The sequence below is a fragment of the Microtus pennsylvanicus genome, chromosome 12 (assembly GCF_037038515.1).
Source record: "Microtus pennsylvanicus isolate mMicPen1 chromosome 12, mMicPen1.hap1, whole genome shotgun sequence".
NCBI lineage: Eukaryota > Metazoa > Chordata > Mammalia > Rodentia > Cricetidae > Microtus > Microtus pennsylvanicus.
This window is the reverse complement of record NC_134590.1, coordinates 26,182,246-26,200,579: the sequence shown is the minus strand read 5'-3', so window position 1 is coordinate 26,200,579 and position 18,334 is coordinate 26,182,246. Positions and strand designations below refer to the sequence as shown.

Genomic DNA, 18,334 nt, shown 5'->3' with positions numbered 1-18,334 from the left:
TGTATTTGTTTAATGTTCAATGTCTTACTAACCATCTCCCCTACCAGATGATACACTTCAAGAGGAAAGGGACCACATGCTTTATCTATATCATTTATTTGTATATCTGAAGTGAATTGAGTGAATGAGATTAGAGATGCTAGATTTTTATACCCAATAGACTATGATTGGAGGCAGATTGTCAAGAAGTAGCTCTAGATATGTATATAGAAGTGCAAAGCAGGGATAAACTGGAATTCACTGGGGAAGATCATGTGACCAGTACTGTTGTCATAGTATTTGAGAATGTGGAACACTCTTATAGAAGTATCTGTATAAGAACATGAGACTATATATAATAAAGTTACCACCTGTGTAAGAATGTGTGGCACTGTAAATAGGCAAGGCTGTCACCTGTGTAGGAGCATTCAACACAGGATTAGATGAGTTACTGTCTGTAAGAAGACGTGACAGTGACAAGAAAGCTACCACCTGTGTATCAGGTGTCACACAGTAACAGGATGCTGCCACCAGTTTATGATGCTAAGTGAAGTCCAAAGGAGGGAACAGAGCGTCTAGTATCTCATCCCCTAAATAACTACCAGTATCTGATGCTCGAAACCTGCCCCTTCAACTATGGTCAAAAGTAGTGGAAAGTGGATCTTTCATGGCCATCTCTAACTTCACACTCACGCATAGCACTTAAAAAGAGGAGTACCCGCCAGGCAGTGGTGGTGCATGCCTTTAATCCCAGCACTCAGAAGGCAGACAGATCTCTGTGAGTTTGAGGCCAGCCTAGTCTACAAGAGCTAGTTACAGGACAGGCTCCAGAGAAACCCTGCCTCGAAAAAACAAGCAAAAAAAACCAGAGAGCATCATTCACTGAAGCCACGTTGCTGCAGTGGCTGCCTCCTCTTCCTTCTGTGCCTTCGTATGTGTGCGTGTGCGTGCATGTATGTGTTTGCGCTAAGGATCAAAGCGCTCTACCCCTCAACTCCATCTCCAGCTATTGGCTCTTATTAAGACAAGTCTCAATAATGTTTGTAGCCCAGGCTGCCCTCAGACTTGTGTTCTTTATCTCTGTATCCATGTCTACCCCTGAAGCCACATCTCCTTGAGTTCCTACTGAGTGCTGTCTTTTTCTTTACTCCCCTTTTCCTTCCATGTTAAGTGACTAAAGGCTTTAATAGTGTCAAATTGAAGGTGTCTCTAAATGTTGAGAGTTTAAAGGGAGATTTATCAATATTATCAATACTTACCAACCAGGAAGAAAGAGACTTGAAACCACTGACCAGAGATGGGCTGAACTACATCAAAGCATACATCCCCACCATTTGATAAGGCCAGGGTGCCGTGCACCATGTCTGTCATCATCGTCGTCGTGCCCCCCTCCCCCCTCTGCGCTCTATGAGCTAGAATCCAGTTCGCAAGCTTCGGGCAAGGCGCTGGAGGTTGAGGAAACACACACAGAGACAGACCAACACACGGACCTCCAATCGCTGGTACAAAAGCCCTTCTTTAATAGCACCACGGAGGCTTAAATACCCTGCAGTCAATGGCCAACAGGTGAAAATCCCATCCTCTAATCCTCTAGGCAAAGCACAGCTTCTAGTAACTTCAATTAGAAGTCTCTAGACAGGGAAGAGCAGCTGAAGGCCAGGACTCAGTCCCAACAAGATGTATCAATATCATCAATACTTACCAAACAGGAAGAAAGAAACTTAAAGAGAAACCACTGACCAGAGATGGGCTGAAATAAATCAAAGCATACATCCCCACCATTTGATAAGGCCAGGGTATGATATTTCTCGTGATTTGACTGCTGGGCTTGAACCATTTTGATACCTACAGAAAAAGGAAGTTCTAACAGCAAGAAGCCCAGGAATACTTCTGGGGGGTGAGGGGGGAACAGTACTAAGAGATCAGCGGAATGGGGCTAACCCTGATCCGTGTCCACACTGAGCATGAGACCGTGCCATAAAAGGTTGACCCAGTTTCTAGAGGTCAACATTAAAGAACAAGTATTTGGGTACAATGTGGATTTTAAGTTCTTGGAGATAGACAAAGGGAGAGAAGGAAAAAACAGGCTAAAACACAACCCCATTTGAGACCAGTCTTGGCTACATGGCTAGATCCTATCTTAAAGCAACCTCCTCCATCTTCAGGGTTCCTGAATTCAGTTCTGACTTGGAACTGAAGCTGGAGTTTCAACTTGGGTGATCTAATAACCCAGTGTGGGGAGAGGTTACCGCACTCAAGCTTTAAGGGGCTTGCTGCATAGTGCCCATGGAATTCCAATGCACATGCCAATCACCTAGGCATCTCATGAAAGTCAAAATTCAGCCCAGTTAGTTTGAATAGGGCCAGAGATCATGTACTTCTAACAAGTTTCTTAGAAATGCCCATAACAACAGGAGGAAAGTTGAATAAGACTCTCTAAGTAGAGGAGCAGATTTCAATAGCACACAGTTGTCAGGGATAGTTAAAAATAAAGTCACAATTATTGAGTATTGGGTAATTAAAAACTGTCAAGTTCCTGCTCTATCAAATCATTCAATATAGTGAAGAATATGACGTATCAGTTTTCTCACAGACTGACAAATACCTATATGCTACTGAGAAGACAAAGGTGTTTATGATGTGGTAGAGGCTTGTAATATCATAAGCATGAGTCTCTGCTAGAAGAATGTGTGTGTACATCTTGTGGAAGGGAGAGTCTGGAATCACACACAATCGTCCTGTTCTAGTATATTGCAAATGTTAGTCTTCAGAGCTGTGTCTGTGTAAAAACCCTTATTACTGGATGGATCAGAGTTAAGAAGGAAAATTTTTATCTATTATTTTATTTTATTAAAAAAGAAAACAAACTATCTTTTTTCATTTTACATATCAATCTCAGTTTCCACTCTTTCCCCTCCTTCCATCCCCTCCACCTTTCTCCCCCACCCCCTCAGAGAGGGTGAGGCACATTGCTTTGGGGAAGATCCAAGACCCTCCTTACTATATCTAGACTGAGCAAGGTATCCATGCAAAGAGAAAAGGTTCCCAAAAAGCCAGTACAAACAGTAGGGATAAATCCTGGTGCCACTGTCAGTCTGCCCCAGACATACACCTGTCACCCACATTCAGAGGGTCTAGTTTGGTCCTATGCTGGTTCCTTCCCTGTCTGGCTGGAGTTGGTGAGCTCCCATTAGCTCAGGTAGACTGTTTCAGTGGGTGTACCCATCATGGTCTTGACCTCTTTGCTCATATTCTCACTCCTCTCATACTTTGACTGGACTTTGGGAGCTCAGCCCAGTGTCTTCTGTGGGTCTCTGTCTCTTTTTCTATCAGTTGCTGGATGAAGGTTCTGTGGTGACATTTAAGGTAGTCAGTCATCAGTCTGACTACAGGGCAAGGCCAGTTCGGGCACCTTCTTTACTACTGCTTAGGATCTTTGCTGGGGTCATCCTTGTGGATTCCTGGGAATTTCTCTAGAGCCAGGTTTCTTGCTAGTCCCATAATGTCTCCCTCAATCAAAATATCTCTTTCCTTGCTGTCCATCTCTGTCCTTCCCCCCCATCTCGACTATCTCATTCCTTCAAGTTCTCCTCCCCCCTTCTCCCTTCTTCCTCCCTTTCTGCCCCCCTTCTTCTCCTACCCCCATGCTCCCAATTTTGTCAGGAGATCTTGTCTATTTCTCCTTCCCAGACGGATCTATATATTTTTCTCTTAGGGTTCATCTTGTTACTTAGCTTCTCTAGAGTGGTGGACTATAGGCTCAGAATCCTTTGCTTTTCAGGTAGTATCCACTTATGAATGAGTACATACCACGTTCATCTTTCTGGGTCTGGGTTACCTCACTTAGGATGTTTTTTTTTCTAGTTTCATCCATTTGCATGCAAATTTCTGGACCTGATAGAAGACAAAGTGGAAAGTAGCCAACAATGCATGGGCACAGGAGACCACTTCCTAAATATAACACCAACAGCACAGACATTCAGAGCAAAAATAAATAAATGAGACCTCCTGAAACTGAGAAGCTTCTGTAAAGCAAAGGACACAGTCAGTAAGACAAAAAGGCAGCCTACTAAATGAGAAAAGATCTTTACCAACCCCACATCAGACAAAGGACTAATCTCCAAAATATATAAAGAACTCAAGAAATTAGACATCAAAATTCCAAATAATCCAATTTAAAAATGGGGTACAGATCTAAGCAGAGAATTCTCAACAGAAGAAGCTCAAATGGTTGAAAGACACTTAAGGAAATGTTAAACATCCTTAGCCATCAGAAATGCAAATCAAAATGATTCATCTTATACCAGTCAAAATGGCTAAGACCAAAAACACCAATAATAGCTTATGCTGGAGAGGATGTGTAGTAAGGGAACACTCCTTCATTGCTGGTATAACCACTATGAAAATCAGTATGGTAGTTTCTTAGAAAATTGGGAATCAACCTACCTCAGGACCCAGTAACACCACTCTTGGGTATATAGCCAAAAGATGCTCAAGCATACTACAAGGAGATTTGTTCAACTATGTTCATAGCAACATTATTTGTAACAGCCAGAGCCTGGAAACAACCTAAATGCCCCTCAACTGAAGAATGGATAAATAAAATGTGCTACATTTATGCAATGGAGTGGTAAATTCAGTGGTAAAAAAAAAACCCAAAAACTCAACATGAAGCTTAGGTTTTGCATGCAAAAAGTTTACCTTTTATTTTAGCTAATTTTAACTGTTAATTTCAACACTAAAAAGAGATGAACAGCTACTATTTTTTTATTAAAAAAAGAAAGAAAGAGGGATATAGGAACAGTTAGTGGTTAAGATCACTGGCTGCTCTTTCAAAGGACCTGGGTTCAGTTTTCATCACCAACATGGCAGCTCACTGTAAGTCCAATTCCAGAGCACCAGGCATGGGTGATGTGCAGAGTAACGTGCAGGCAAAACACCAACAGAGATAAAAACAAATAAAATTGGAAAGGAAAAGACGACATTGTAGAGATGCTTTAGACGTGATTCCATGGAAGGAGAACTGATGCTCATGCTTACGGCTAGCGCAAGAGCTGCACTGGACTCTATGATAGTAAGGCTCTTCCTTTCATCCCAAGATTGAGGTATCCTGAACAAGAACTAATCCATCCATTTCTTAAGGAGTTAGGGAATTAAATGGCTATAACTAGGCAGCCATTTCTTTGATAAGATTTTCCTAGAAAATAGACTCTAAAATGTACCAACTTAGGAGTCTGTAGAGGTGGCTCCCAGGTAAACTTCAAATGTAAACCTTGTCCGGGTCCTCAGTATCCACATTAAAGCAATGCAGTATCGGGAAGCAGAATGCAAGGACCCGAGGATGAGGACAGGGAGTGCGCTCCTTGCTCAGCCAGTCCTGCTTTGCTATGAGGGCCCCTATCACAGAAATTAAGGAAGAGAACCTTTAAGGAAGATACCCAAATCAACCTCTGACCTCCACATGCACATTCGTAGGCATGTACATCTATACATACGTGGATGCATACATACAAAATGTATTAATTTTATTTATAAAGTTAAATTTATTTTCTTCCATGGGTCTTTTTGAAAGTGATTATGCAACACAAAAGACTTAAGGTATTTGCTGGTTTTCTTCAACAGGCATCAGAAGAAAGTAAGTCACAGAAAAATACTAAGGAGTAAAAGTTCATATTTTCAAGAGACAATATTCTTAAACACCTGAAAAAATTTCAATTGGCATGTAGGCTCTAATTCTTACATAAAAATAAGTTCTATACATTTTTATCTGAATATAAAGTCAATAGAAAATAAAGCATTCAATACATATACGTTGAAGCTATTTATTAACTAGTTCTACTTGGCATCCTTATCACTGTCGGAGCTGTCACTGTCATAAATGGAAATGTTTCTAATTGAAGACACCATCATATCTGCAATGCCTTTTTTGGGGTTTTCTTCCAAGTCAGTCTGTATTGCACCAACTTCTGATAGTTTCCATTCAAGTTCTACAATAGATAAAAACCCACCATTAAACTGGATAAAAATCTCAGGGAAATGGAGATAAATTTCTCATCTACATGAAACAGAAGTTGACCTTAATAAAATTAGCATGGAAATTGGGGATGGTGAGAGGGCTCACCAGATAAAGGAGCTTGTCACCAAGTCTGACAGACAACCTGAGATTGATCCCTGAGACCCACATGATGAATCTTCTAATGTTATCCTCTGACCATGTGCACATATTGCATGCTGTTACACACACACACACACACCATGCACACTATGGCATGCCAGTACACACACATACACACTAATCACACTATGCATGCCAGTATACACACACACAAATCATACTATGTCATGACAGTATTCACATACATACATACACCATACACACTGTGGCATGCCATTACACATACATACACACCCACACACACATACACACACACAATAGACCAAATGTAAAAATTAATAGTGTGGAAGTGAAGATCATTTAAACCTGAATGATAAAGTGTTACACTATCAGAATTACATTGGGTAAATTTATCCTTAACAGAAGAAATAGGTAAAATGTTCATCTCAAAATGAGTAAAATAAGGTCAAAAGTGTATACCAAGAGGCTAATAAGCCAGATGTGGTGGTTTGTGCTGTAATCCCAGCATCTGGGAAGCTGAAGCAGAAGAACTGTCACAAATTCCACCCAAAGAAAGGATATAATAAAAGATCTTGGTAAAAATAGGAAGACAAAAGTGATGGAGATGACCAGGAAAATCAAAATTGGATCTTTGGAGCATGTCGTGGCCCACAAAGGGAATGGCACTATTAGGAGGGACAGCCTTGTTGGAGGAAGTGCATGACTGTGGGGGTGGGCTTTGCAGTCTCCTTTGCTCAAGCTTCCCTCAGTGTGACACTCAGTTCATTTCCTGTTGCCTGCTGATCAAAATGTGGGAGTCTCAACTCTAGCACCATATCTGCCTTCACATCGCCATATCCTACTATTTTGATAATGGACTGAACCCCTGCAACTGTAAACCCAGCCCATTAAATGTTTTTCTTTATAGAGATGCAGTGGTCATGTGTCTCTTCACAGCAACAGAAACCCTAACTAAGAACAGTCAGTAGCTGAGGGTTGAGAAGAAACACTTAAAAGATAAGGAAGAAGTCAAGTAACAAGGAATATATATGGGTCATAACCAAACTGACAAGATACCGTCATTTCCTGGGCATCAGATGGGTATGCACAAAATAAAGTCCCTAACTAAACAAAGCTCTGGTACAGGGCAAAAAACTAAGTAGTTTATAAAGATTAAAACTCAATATTTAAGAAATAATGGACTATTGGGAAGAGACACACACCAATATACCTGAAAATAATTCAGACAGTTAATAGGAGAATTTTTAAAAATATATATATAAATTACCAAAACACAACACTAACTTCAGTGTTCTATTAATACAGGGATTGAAAAATTACAGCAGAGACCTCAGAAATAAATTGGTGCATGTAAAAATTAAGAAACAGAAAACACCTCATCCCATGCACCAGGATGGTTATTTTCAAAAACAAAAACTAACCAGTGCTGAAAGGGTCAGAGAGAACGTGGGCGCCTTGAACGCTGTTGGGTAGAGTGTGATGTGGTATAACCGCTATAGAAAACTGTATGGCAATTCCTAAAATAACTTATGAATTACTGTATGATCTGGCAATTGCAGTTCTGGGTATTGGCAGATGGATAGAGACAGGAACTGCAGCAAGTGTCTGCACACTGGCTTTCTTGGTAGCAGCATTTATTACAGATCAAAACAGAAGGACCCTGACTGTCCATCTAGCCTCAAAAAGAAGGGAAGTTGCAAGGCGGGATGCACCTATCTACGCTTCTGCAGCCAGGAATGCTGAAGCAGGAGGACTACAGGTTCAGGGCCAATTGGGAAGATCCCCCCTCAAAAAGAAATGTGTAGAATAAGATAAGGAGAACGACTAAGATTGTAAAAGTTCATATTTTACATACTTTGTAGTTTAAAAGTAAGTTTAAAAACAGTGGGAAATGAAGTTTCAGTAAATGGTATTAGGGCAACAGAAAAAACTTAGATCCATTCTTTGTAATACTTCATTATAGTGTTATTTAACACCTAACCAAAAATAAACTACTAAGAGAAAATATAGGGGGATATCTTTTTCTTTTTCATCTTAAAAATATATATGATGGCTTTTAAAGGGAAGCATAAGCATAATTTTAAAAGGTTAGTAAATTTAAAAAAAGATTAGTAAGTTTGACTCTACCAATACAATTTTTGCCTGACAATAAAGTGAAACTAGACCCAGGTATGCATATCTAGAGCCTCGGCTACTTGAGCTGCGAAAGGAAGATTGTTTGAGCCAGACTCTGTATCAAGAGAAAAGAAAGAAGCAGTGTTGGCCTGGAAGTGTAGCTCAATGGTGGAGGTTGGGCTCAATCACAGATAATACATGTACTCAGAGAAAGGAAATTTGAAGTGGAGAGCTGCCAGGAACCTGTGTGCGACACCATAGAAGCAGTGGACAGAACTTCACAGACTTCTGCAATCCACTGAAAGAACACACTGAAAAATGAGCAAAGCAAAGGGAAGACACCAAATGACCAACATCTATGAAAGAATGCTAATCCCACTAGTATTCCAAATTTAAAGAGTGACAGGATATTCTGTAGTGACATGATAGCTGAGGGTAGAGCACTCGCCTAGTGTGCATAAGGCCCTGCCCTGGGTTCAATTCCCAATATTGCCAAACCCAAAAGGATAACATTGTCTATTTGTCAGCTTGACAAAATCACAGCAGCAAAACAATTCTAAGACCTGATAGGGATGTGCGTAATGAGAACTCTCTTACAGGGCTGATAAGAGGGAAATCAACAGCACCATTGGTAGAGCCTTGTTTCTTTTCCTTTTGCTGTGATAGAAACACTCTGGCAAAAGAAACTTAAGGGAGAAAGGGTCTATTAGCGCACAGTTCCAACTTATAGTCCATTATGTCTGCAGTCAGGGGAGAGCAGTGGATACATGCATACGTGCTCAGCGGGCTTTCTTCACTCCTACTGCAGCACCCTCTGCCTAGGGAGGGGTACCACCCACAGTCGATGGGGCTCTCCACCTTACTTAACATGATAAAGGTAATTCCCCCTTAGACAGCCCAAAGTCCACCTCTCAGGTGATTCTAACTTATCAAGTTGACAACACCATCACAGGTACCTTCCTAGTGGAGTTAAAAAGTGGAAAAGACAAAGAGATTTTTCACAAATGGCACAAGGATGACAGAAAAAATGTCATTAGAAAATGGCAATCAGCTCACTTTCCCTCAGAAAGGAAGTGACAAGCACATAAATTAAGAGGTATTTAATGAGAGAATGATAATATTTAAAGTTATTAAATCAGATATAAAAGGAAGACGTTTGAAAAATTATTGTTAAGCTTAAAAAACAAGGTTGAGGATCCTATACTGCAATTTACCGCACAGTTTCAATTTTAAATACAACCATTCCTTACATTTCTCTGTGTGTGCACACGCTAAAATACGTATATATATGCTCACATGCACATTATGGCTAAAGTACAAGTAAATGACCCAGTCCCTCAAAACATAAATACAGAATAGTCATATGACCTAGCAATATAATTCTGGGTTTATTTCCAAAATTATTGAAAATTTTAAAATCATTTTCACAGCATTATTCATAACAATCAAAAGGCAAAAGCAATGTAAGTGTCGACTGAAGAAGGAAGTATGCCTGCAATGTGGCTGTTAGACACTGAGCACTGTTCAGACTGCAGAAAGGAAACCAAGGGATCAATGTTGATAATGTAATGCTGAGTGACAGCAGGCACAAAAGAAAAAAGAAAACTGTATCCTACTTCATGATGTGTCTAAAACCATCAACTTCATAAAGACAGAAAGCATATTGGTGGCTTCCAGGGGTGGGAGAGAGGGTAATGGAAGGCTGCTGTCTACTGGGTCCAGAGTTTCACCATACGAGATGGTAAGAGCTGTGGATAAGGATGCAGGTTCCAGCAACACAGCGATGTGAGTATCAGCGTCACTGAACGGCATAATCTAGCGCGATGATGCTAAAGAATTTCAGCTTCACAAAACAGAAAGACATTTAATCAGTCCGGGGACACATGGTAGGATAAATGGAAATGAGGAGAACCTTAGGAACAGGGTTTGGAATGGAAGGTGGGGAATTTAGGTAAAGGTGGAGACTATAGGAGAAAGTGTGAGCACAAAGCTCACTGGGGTCTTCAGTGACTAAGCCCAGCCCGATTTAGGCAGGCACTACCCAGGACTGAGGAACAGAGCTGAGGAGGTAGACTGGATTCTAAATGAGATGGTTTGCATTTTAAAAGTTATTTTAGTGAGACACATTAAGAATTTTAGGCAAAAAGTATTACGATATTCTAAGCATGCAGACAGGAAACCTGATCTGGAGGTATTTTAAAAGGGAACTGAATGGGGGCTGGAGAGAGATAGATCCCAGCCCCACGTGGCAGACCATGAATGCCTGTAACTCCGGTTTCAGGGAATGCAGCACCTGTTTCTGGCTTCCATGTGCAACAGACATGCACATGGGCACAGGGACACACACACACACACACACACACACACACACACACAGAAGTAAACACATACATGCTAAAATAATTTTTAAAAACTTTAAAAGAGAAGAAAATTAAGGTAGAAATTTTGTTTCAAAGAAATAAACTTTCATACTTGTTCCTCTGGAGAGCTTTTTAGTTGTTACTTTATAAACATTAAAAAATAACATCATTACCTTCTAGCTTGAGATTTATCCCTCCACATTCTATAATTCCAATGAATTTGCCTTCTATCTGACCATTTTTATAAACAAAAATTGTTGGTAAACAGTTGTCATGGTAGTGTTCAATGCAGCTATTCACGATGGCTTTAAGAAATTTAGTTTCTGGGAACTTTCTTGCTAGGAGGCTAAGATGCTGGTTAACCAATGAGCACATGGGGACGCTGAAAAAGAGAGTGTATAAAAGAATGTATTCAGAGTATTTCAAATGTAGATTGCTTCCCTTAGTCTAGTAAAGTAAGAGAGGATCTATGGCAAAAATAGAAATTTACCTCTTATATAAATGCATATTTGTACCTTAGGAATGATGCTGGTACTCTGGGAATTGGCATCCTAAATTTAAGTGAACTACATTCTATTTAGCATTTCTTTAATCGCTTAGCATCCTGGGTGGAAGAAATAGGAACACAAAGAACAGGCATGTCTAGGGACTCTGGGGCAGTCCTGAGCTGAAGTAAAGAGATCCAGCTCTTTCACTCCAATTGCACAGGTGCTCACATCCAGAGTGTGTTATCTCAGACTTCTTTGGCTTTCTAAGAAACTTCACCCACAGTCTTCCACATCCTGGATGCCGGTGTCCAGACTTATTTTTCATCTAAAGCTTATTGAAATCAGAATCCCAAACTTCCCATTCTTCCCGCTCCATTCATCGCAGAGGTCCCGCCCCACACACTCTCCCCTCCATCCCTTCCTCCCAGACTCCCACCGAGCTCAGCACTTGAGCTCAGGGCTGGCTTCCTGCCACCCTGCGCCCACACACCTCCACTTTCTTCCATACTCCTTGGTTTTATTCCGTTTCTCTCTCCTATGTTCTCACTTTCCCTTCTCCAAAGAATTTCTCCACTTTACATAAACATATTAAAGCTCAAAATCTTGTTTTTTTTTAAAAGAAAACCTCATAACTTCACATCCCTTTCTAATAACCATTTTCTTTCCTTGTAGTCATAACCAAGATGAAAAGGTATGTGTGTGTGTGTGTGTGTGTGTGAAAAACTAACAACAAAATCTGCCCTCTTGCACTCTGTCGCTCTGTACTTGGGATGCTCTCTTTTGGCTTCTGTGATGCCATGTTCTGTTAACTTCCTTTTGACCTTTGACTTCCCTCTTCTGTCTCCATGTTAAATTCAAATGTTTTTCCAGGCAGCTAGTAGATGTCATTTCTCTTCTTTATCCAACTCCATGCTCAAAAGGTGGAAAAACAAACTGATATTTTTTTTGATATTTCTTAAATTGGCTTAGACCAAAAATCTCTCTACAATGTCTATTCAGTATCAAGTCATATCAACTCTACCTCCTTTTTAAATTGCTATCTCCTCTCTTTGGCCATCACTTCACTGGCTCCTTATCTGAGCTACATTAAGTTACCATAAATCTGTTTCCAGATTTGTTACTCATATCTATCCTTGGCCCTACTTACAAAGGGAATACAACATGGAAGTGTCATCATAGAACCCTCATGGAAGTGTTGTGATATACCCCCTCATGGAAGGGTCATCATAAAACCCTCATGGAAATAAGTCAGATTGCCCAAGCTCAGGAAACTCCAGTGGCTCCTCCTCACTGGCATAGAGTTTGAACTCCTTCATGTCCCTTCAGAAGGTCTTCATAATGTGGACACTGCTTTCCTGCCGAGCATGGTAGTCTGCCTGACACTGCATCACACTGTATGACTGAGGCAGATCTAATACTCCAAACTCTGGAAGTATTGTGATACTTTGGACTTCTGAACTTCTGTTTATGTTGTACAGTTCATCTAATATACCTCACTCGAGTCTGTCTACTTTCCCAACCTAAGAAACTTCTTTTCTGATGCCAACACCAGGATGAGAACTTGCTGTGTAGTTATTTCCTCAGGGTTGAAACATTTCCCCCTGGAGGGAGCTATGGAAATTTGGGGGGGCGGGGCAGGAAACCATCGAGATTTACAGATTTAGAAAGCCCACAATTGCAAGACTCCTAAGCCTACAAGCCCCTGGGAATGGAGCTCCGCTGGTGCTTGTCTAACACGCAGGAAGTCTGGGCTGGGTCCCCACTCATTTCAGAATGTTGAGGGGTGGGAGAAGGATCAGTAGTTCAAAGCCACCCTTGGCTGAGTTTGAGGTCAGTTTAGTGGGGTGTTGGGGGGGTATATAGGAGGTTTAGTTACCAAACACTCACCTCTTTTCTAACAAATGTGGCATTCTTCAGATTGGAAATGAAAATATTTTAGTATACTTAATTTAATCCCTAAAGATAAAAGTTCTATAATGTATTCATATGTAATACATGTTCCTTTCTCTTTAATAGTCCTCATCGTAGGCATCACAGACCCTAAAGCTAGGAGCGTTTTTAAAGCATCATGGCACCAACAGTCTGAAATACAGTGGTAATAATTACCTTGATCTGTACAGATGAATTACAACCCACAAATCCTTTTCTGCATTTGTAACTTCATTCACATACTGATTTCCAGAAATTTCTCTCAATTCCCCAAATTTTTGTTTCTTCTTAAGTGCTTTCCATTCCTGTAACCGTTTTTCTCTAGTTGAAACAAAAATGTTAGATAAGTATCATATTCTTTTGTTATGTATTTATTTATTATTTATCTCTTCTATGAGTTTATTTGTTCCAGGTGCCTGCATGTGCCTAAGGAGACCAAAAGGCTTTGGATTCCCTGGCAGTGGAGTTACAGGCAGTTGTGAGTCATCTGATGGGAGTTCTGGGGACTGAACACTTTAGCATATGCATATATGCATATGTGTGCCTGTGTGCATATGAACACGGGTATGTGTGCATACCTGTGCATGCTATTGCACATGTGTGGAGAACAGAGAACATCTTGTAGGAGTTGATTCTTTCCTTCTAGCAGGTGGGTTCCAGGGGACAAAGTCACCTTGGCAGAAGGCACTTCTGCCCACTGAGTCATCTCAGTGCTCCTCATTTCCTGCATTCTTGATGTTCTGGCATCTAGAACTTTGCTAATCCTTTAAGGAACACTCATTTCAGAACTGGCTGGTTCTGAGAAGGAAGAAACACTTGCCAAACAGCACATTCTTCAAATGCAAGCCAGCCAACTCCGAAAGCACATCCTTGGTCATTTTTTATTTTCTCTTAGTTTTTGAAGCAGGATTGGCTATGTCCCTGAGTCTGGTCTCACACTCCTGGGCTCAGACTGTCCTCCCAACTCAGCTCCCAAGTGTCTGGGGCTTTAGGCATACACCACCATGCCTGGTTTCAATCATCTTTTTTTTCTGTGGCTGTTTTTTTTTTTTTCTTACAAGGCTCCCTGCCCTAGTCATCCCAGAACCTGGTACCAGATAACTAACAACAGACCTAACCCAGAGCCCACCAAAATGATTCAAACTAGCTAATCATAAGCCTTTACCCCGCCTTGCATGTTCTTTCCCACAGAAACTACAACGAAGGCTGTGTCAGAGATTTTTCCCTTGCTGCTTTTGATCCTGACCTATTCAGGTGCTTCCTTTTGTGGGACCATGTGCCAGGGTACGCCCCCTTGTCCCCGAGAATGGTAACTGTTCAGTGGCACCCACCTCCTGATCATACTTGTAGCAAAGTCAACAAAAACTCCTGCACACACTTTGGAACACATTGGCCTCGTCTCATACGTGAAGCATGCCAGATGACGACTCACTTTATGTAACAATGGAGTCAAACCCAATGAAATCCAAAGAGAATAATGATGCAGAGCTAGGTCTACCACTAGGCACCTCAGAGGCACAACTATCAGCTTCTCTCTTCCCACTCATTTTCCCTCCCTAGTTCACTGGAAAGGTTAACACAGGTTAATCCTGCCACCAGGAAGACACTGTTGAGTGGCCTGCAGCTTTCTCTTAGCAATCAAATCAACTGTGACTCACGTACATAGACAGAAAACCCTCCAGCTATTTTAAGCAAAAAGGAACTTAATCTGGGAAATTAAGTGCTTTGCAGACTTTCTGAAAAGGCAGAAAGAGCAGGCTCTAGGCTGAGCAACCAGGAATGACTCCCAGGACAACACTGCAAAACTGGTCTGCCAAGGCGTCTTTGCCGCAATCCAGAAACTGGGGAATCTGGATTCCAGTTGTTGGCCCACATATTACATTACTCTGAGACTCAGAGAGGCACAATAACAGCCACTGGCACTAGGAACCAGTCTCCCTAGCAACAATCTGAGGATTAGAAAGTGCTGTCAGAACAATGGCTCCAGAATTATGACGCAAATTCAGACCACTTAAGTGAATGCTACAGGCCTTTCCCCCCCCCACTGCTTTCTCCATTAATTTAGCTTTGAACCCAAATATCCTGTGAGTGTGTTAGCAGAACCTGAAACCCATTTGCTATCCTTGTTGCAATGGAGTTTGGGAAGAAAGTAGCTTTAGCTCCTAGCTTCTGTGCTACCGTGACATGCATCCAGAGAAAGGAATGCATGTCAAGGAAGACAGTCTAGTGTATCTGCCACAAAAATAGACTGCAGATACATTCACAGTGACGTTTCTTCTCCCTTTTAGCTACAGGAGCCTCTGGGTTCAATTCACTTGCTATTTCATAGCTGGTTACCTACCAGATGGCATTTTTGTCTCTAATTTCATGAATAAGATATTTTTCACTTCTTTATCTTAACCCGAGGCTTTGCTAGAACCTAATTATCATTGTAGATTCCTCTTCGGTGGCTTGCAGGAAAATCACGTTTGCCAGCTTCCGTGTGAGAGTAGATGGTGACAGAGAGAGGTGAGAGTGATGTATCCATCTCTGGCTCTCAGTCCTAAAGTGTCCTGTGCTGTCTTCCACACAGGTCCCTGACTCATATGGGAGGAGGTTCAGGATTCTAAGGTGATCTGGTCCTAAAGTACCCAGGTCACAGTCACTGCCTGAGAAAGAGCAGCTTGGGCGAGTATAGGAGATGGATCAAAACGTTAAGGGTCCATTACCATGATACAATTCAAAATGCTTTCAAAATTTATTTTTATTTTATTTTATTTATGTGTATGGGTCTTCTGCCTGCATGTGCCACTTGCATTCCTGGTACTCATGGAAGACCATGGAATACAAAAGAAGGTGTCAGATCCCCTGAAACTGGAGAGGGTTGTGGGCCTCCGTGTGCATGCTGGGAAACCAGATCCTCTGGAAGATCAGTCAGTGTTCTTAACCACTGAGCCACCTCTCCAGCCGCAATGAACTTTGGATTGGCACAAATAAATCTTGTATCTATTTGCAGTTACCTCCTGTTTGTTCATTCCAAGATCTGGCATCTAGCAATCTGTTCTACTTATACAGCCTTTTCTGACTTATTTCTTTCTCTGATGGTATTTTCAAAGCTCATATATTTGGTATTCATAGTAGCTACAATGCCCAAGGCAACTTATGGAAGGAAGAGTTTAGATACTCTCCAAATGGCTTATGGTTCCAGAGGGACAAGAGTCCATCATGGTGCATAAGTGTGGCGGCATATAGGCATGGCAGCCAGAGCAAGAAGTTGAGAGACCACACCCTCAACTCCAAGCATAAAGGCAGAGAGAGAAAACTGGAATCAGGGAAAGGCTATGAACTCTCAAAGCCACCCCACATGAGTGATGTAGTCCTCCCTACAGTGATGTAGTCCTCCCCACGGTGATGTAGTCCTCCCTGTGGTAAGTGACATAGTCCTCCCCACAGTGATGTAATCCTTCCCGTGGTAAGAGATGTAGTCTTCCCCATGGTGAATGATGTAGTCTTCCCACTAAGGCTGCACTACTTCTCCAAACATTATTGCCAAATGGAGACCAAATGTTCAAATATTCAAGCCCATGAAAAAAAAGTCCTACACCTTTCATATTACAAGTGTAACACTCCAGGAGAATTGAAAAAAAACTGAACTAAAATGAAGACCATACCGGAGGGTTTCACAAATCCAAGCAACCAAAAGAACGAATCAGAAAATTGAACAGTAGGACTATTGCTACTATTAACCCAGAGCACAGATAAAAAAAAAAAAAAAAAACGAAGAAAGTGAACAAGGACTAAAAGGCCTACAGGCCACTGTCCAGCAGCTCAACATAATATTTTGGGAGCCCAAAAGCAGCAGATACAAGGAAAGAGAACATTTTCAGAATTAATGGCCAATGTAATTAAAGACACAAGTCTAAAATCCAATATATCAGATACACTTCAAATAGGACAAATCCAAAGATACCCACATAGCAACACAGCACAGTCAAATTGTCAAAAGACAAAGGCAGAATCTTGAAAGAGCAAGAGAAAATCAAGTTATGGCATAAAACAGGTTCTTAGTGAGATTTAACAAGCCAGTTTCTCAAGTAGCAATCCCACAGTGGCACAATACTGTACCTATATATTTCAATAGCTTTTATGTCTTCTTCATCAAATTCATCCTCAGCTTCTTTCAACTGTGCAAGGGTCATCTTCTCATATGGTTTAACTAAAACAAAAATTCAGGTCATCTAATGGTCTGAACATTATTTCTACTTTATAATCAACTTTTAGAAAGCAAAACAAACTAATGAAAAATCAATAACCCTAACAGCTTAGGTAACAGAAATCAATAATATCTTTAACAAACTTGTAGCAACCAGCTAAAGCATGGTAACATGTTACAAAAATTGGAATATTAGCATTTTTGATCTCCTTAAACTTCATAGAACTGACAGGATACTTGCGAGCAAAGATGGAGAATTAAATAGAACCCATAAATTTAGGTTTCCTCCAAGTACATGGAAATATTAATGAATAAGATCCTATATTGAATGAACAAAAGAGAAGGTAATTTCAAAGTAGAGGCATATGATAGAAGAAATATCACTGTCTTATACACATATTTCAGCACTTTTATTAACTGGCATGTGCTTTTCAACACACAAATCAGACATTTTAGGTGGCACTCTCCTAATTTTGAGAGGACAGGCAGAGTTTATATTAAACGATATCTAGTCCCCTCTCCCGTGTCACAAAGTGCATTTTTACTGCCTTCACTGCATTATCCCTCCATGCAGCCCACCAAATGCACACTGTACCCATTGCTTCCTTCTGTAGGCGTAGCACCATCTCTTCAATTTCATCTTTTGGTTCTTCTTTTGGAGGAAGAATGCCAAAATTTCTTAATATTTCATTCCATTCTGTATCTTCATTTGGATCCTACACACAAAAAAGACAATCTATTAGCACAGTTTTACACTGTACAATGTGCTGACTGAGGGGTGGCACATCCAAATACAAAGCTGCCATGGACTCCACAGCTAAGGTTTAGAGAACTACTTCTCCCACCAAGAGTGGGACTGCATACTTTGGTTAACAGGACACATCTATCCTCAGTATTACAGAGAAGTTTATAAGAAGATCATGCATATCAGGAGGCTCACAACCACGTGTGGCTCCAGTTTCTGGGAATCTGATGACTCTGCGCCTGTGAGCACCGCATGCAAATGCTGCACATAGATTCACAAGGCACATACACACAAAATAAAAAAAATCAATATTGAAGCCAAAGATAAAATGACTTTAGCACACTTTGCATAGGTCCACAAGCTCGACTCAGGTTGTGTCCTCTGGATTGA

At 41.0% G+C, this 18,334-nt stretch overlaps 1 protein-coding gene across 1 annotated transcript; it reads right to left on the bottom strand.

The window, feature by feature from the left end:
* Positions 1–5,758: 5,758 nt before the first annotated feature.
* Positions 5,759–17,185, bottom strand: Pdcl2 (phosducin like 2). The gene is made up of 4 exons (XM_075943559.1): positions 17,112–17,185; positions 13,185–13,328; positions 10,764–10,972; positions 5,759–5,966 (listed from the first exon to the last, which is right to left on the bottom strand). Exons 1-4 carry the CDS (start codon positions 17,183–17,185, stop codon positions 5,815–5,817), a joined length of 579 nt encoding a protein of 192 aa, XP_075799674.1. The 3' UTR covers positions 5,759–5,814.
* Between the last annotated feature and the right edge of the window lie 1,149 nt (positions 17,186–18,334).

Bases quoted from the DNA above. Each gene is read 5' to 3' on its own strand.
- Pdcl2 (XM_075943559.1), bottom strand. From the start codon at position 17,185: ATGACCCTTGCACAGTTGAAAGAAGCTGAGGATGAATTTGATGAAGAA. The intron at 13,329-17,111 runs GTACAGTATTGT...TGTTTCAACTAG, and splicing joins AAAGCTATTGAAATATATAG to AGAAAAACGGTTACAGGAAT. The intron at 5,967-10,763 runs GTAATGATGTTA...TATCTATTGTAG, and splicing joins GATAAATCTCAAGCTAGAAG to AACTTGAATGGAAACTATCA.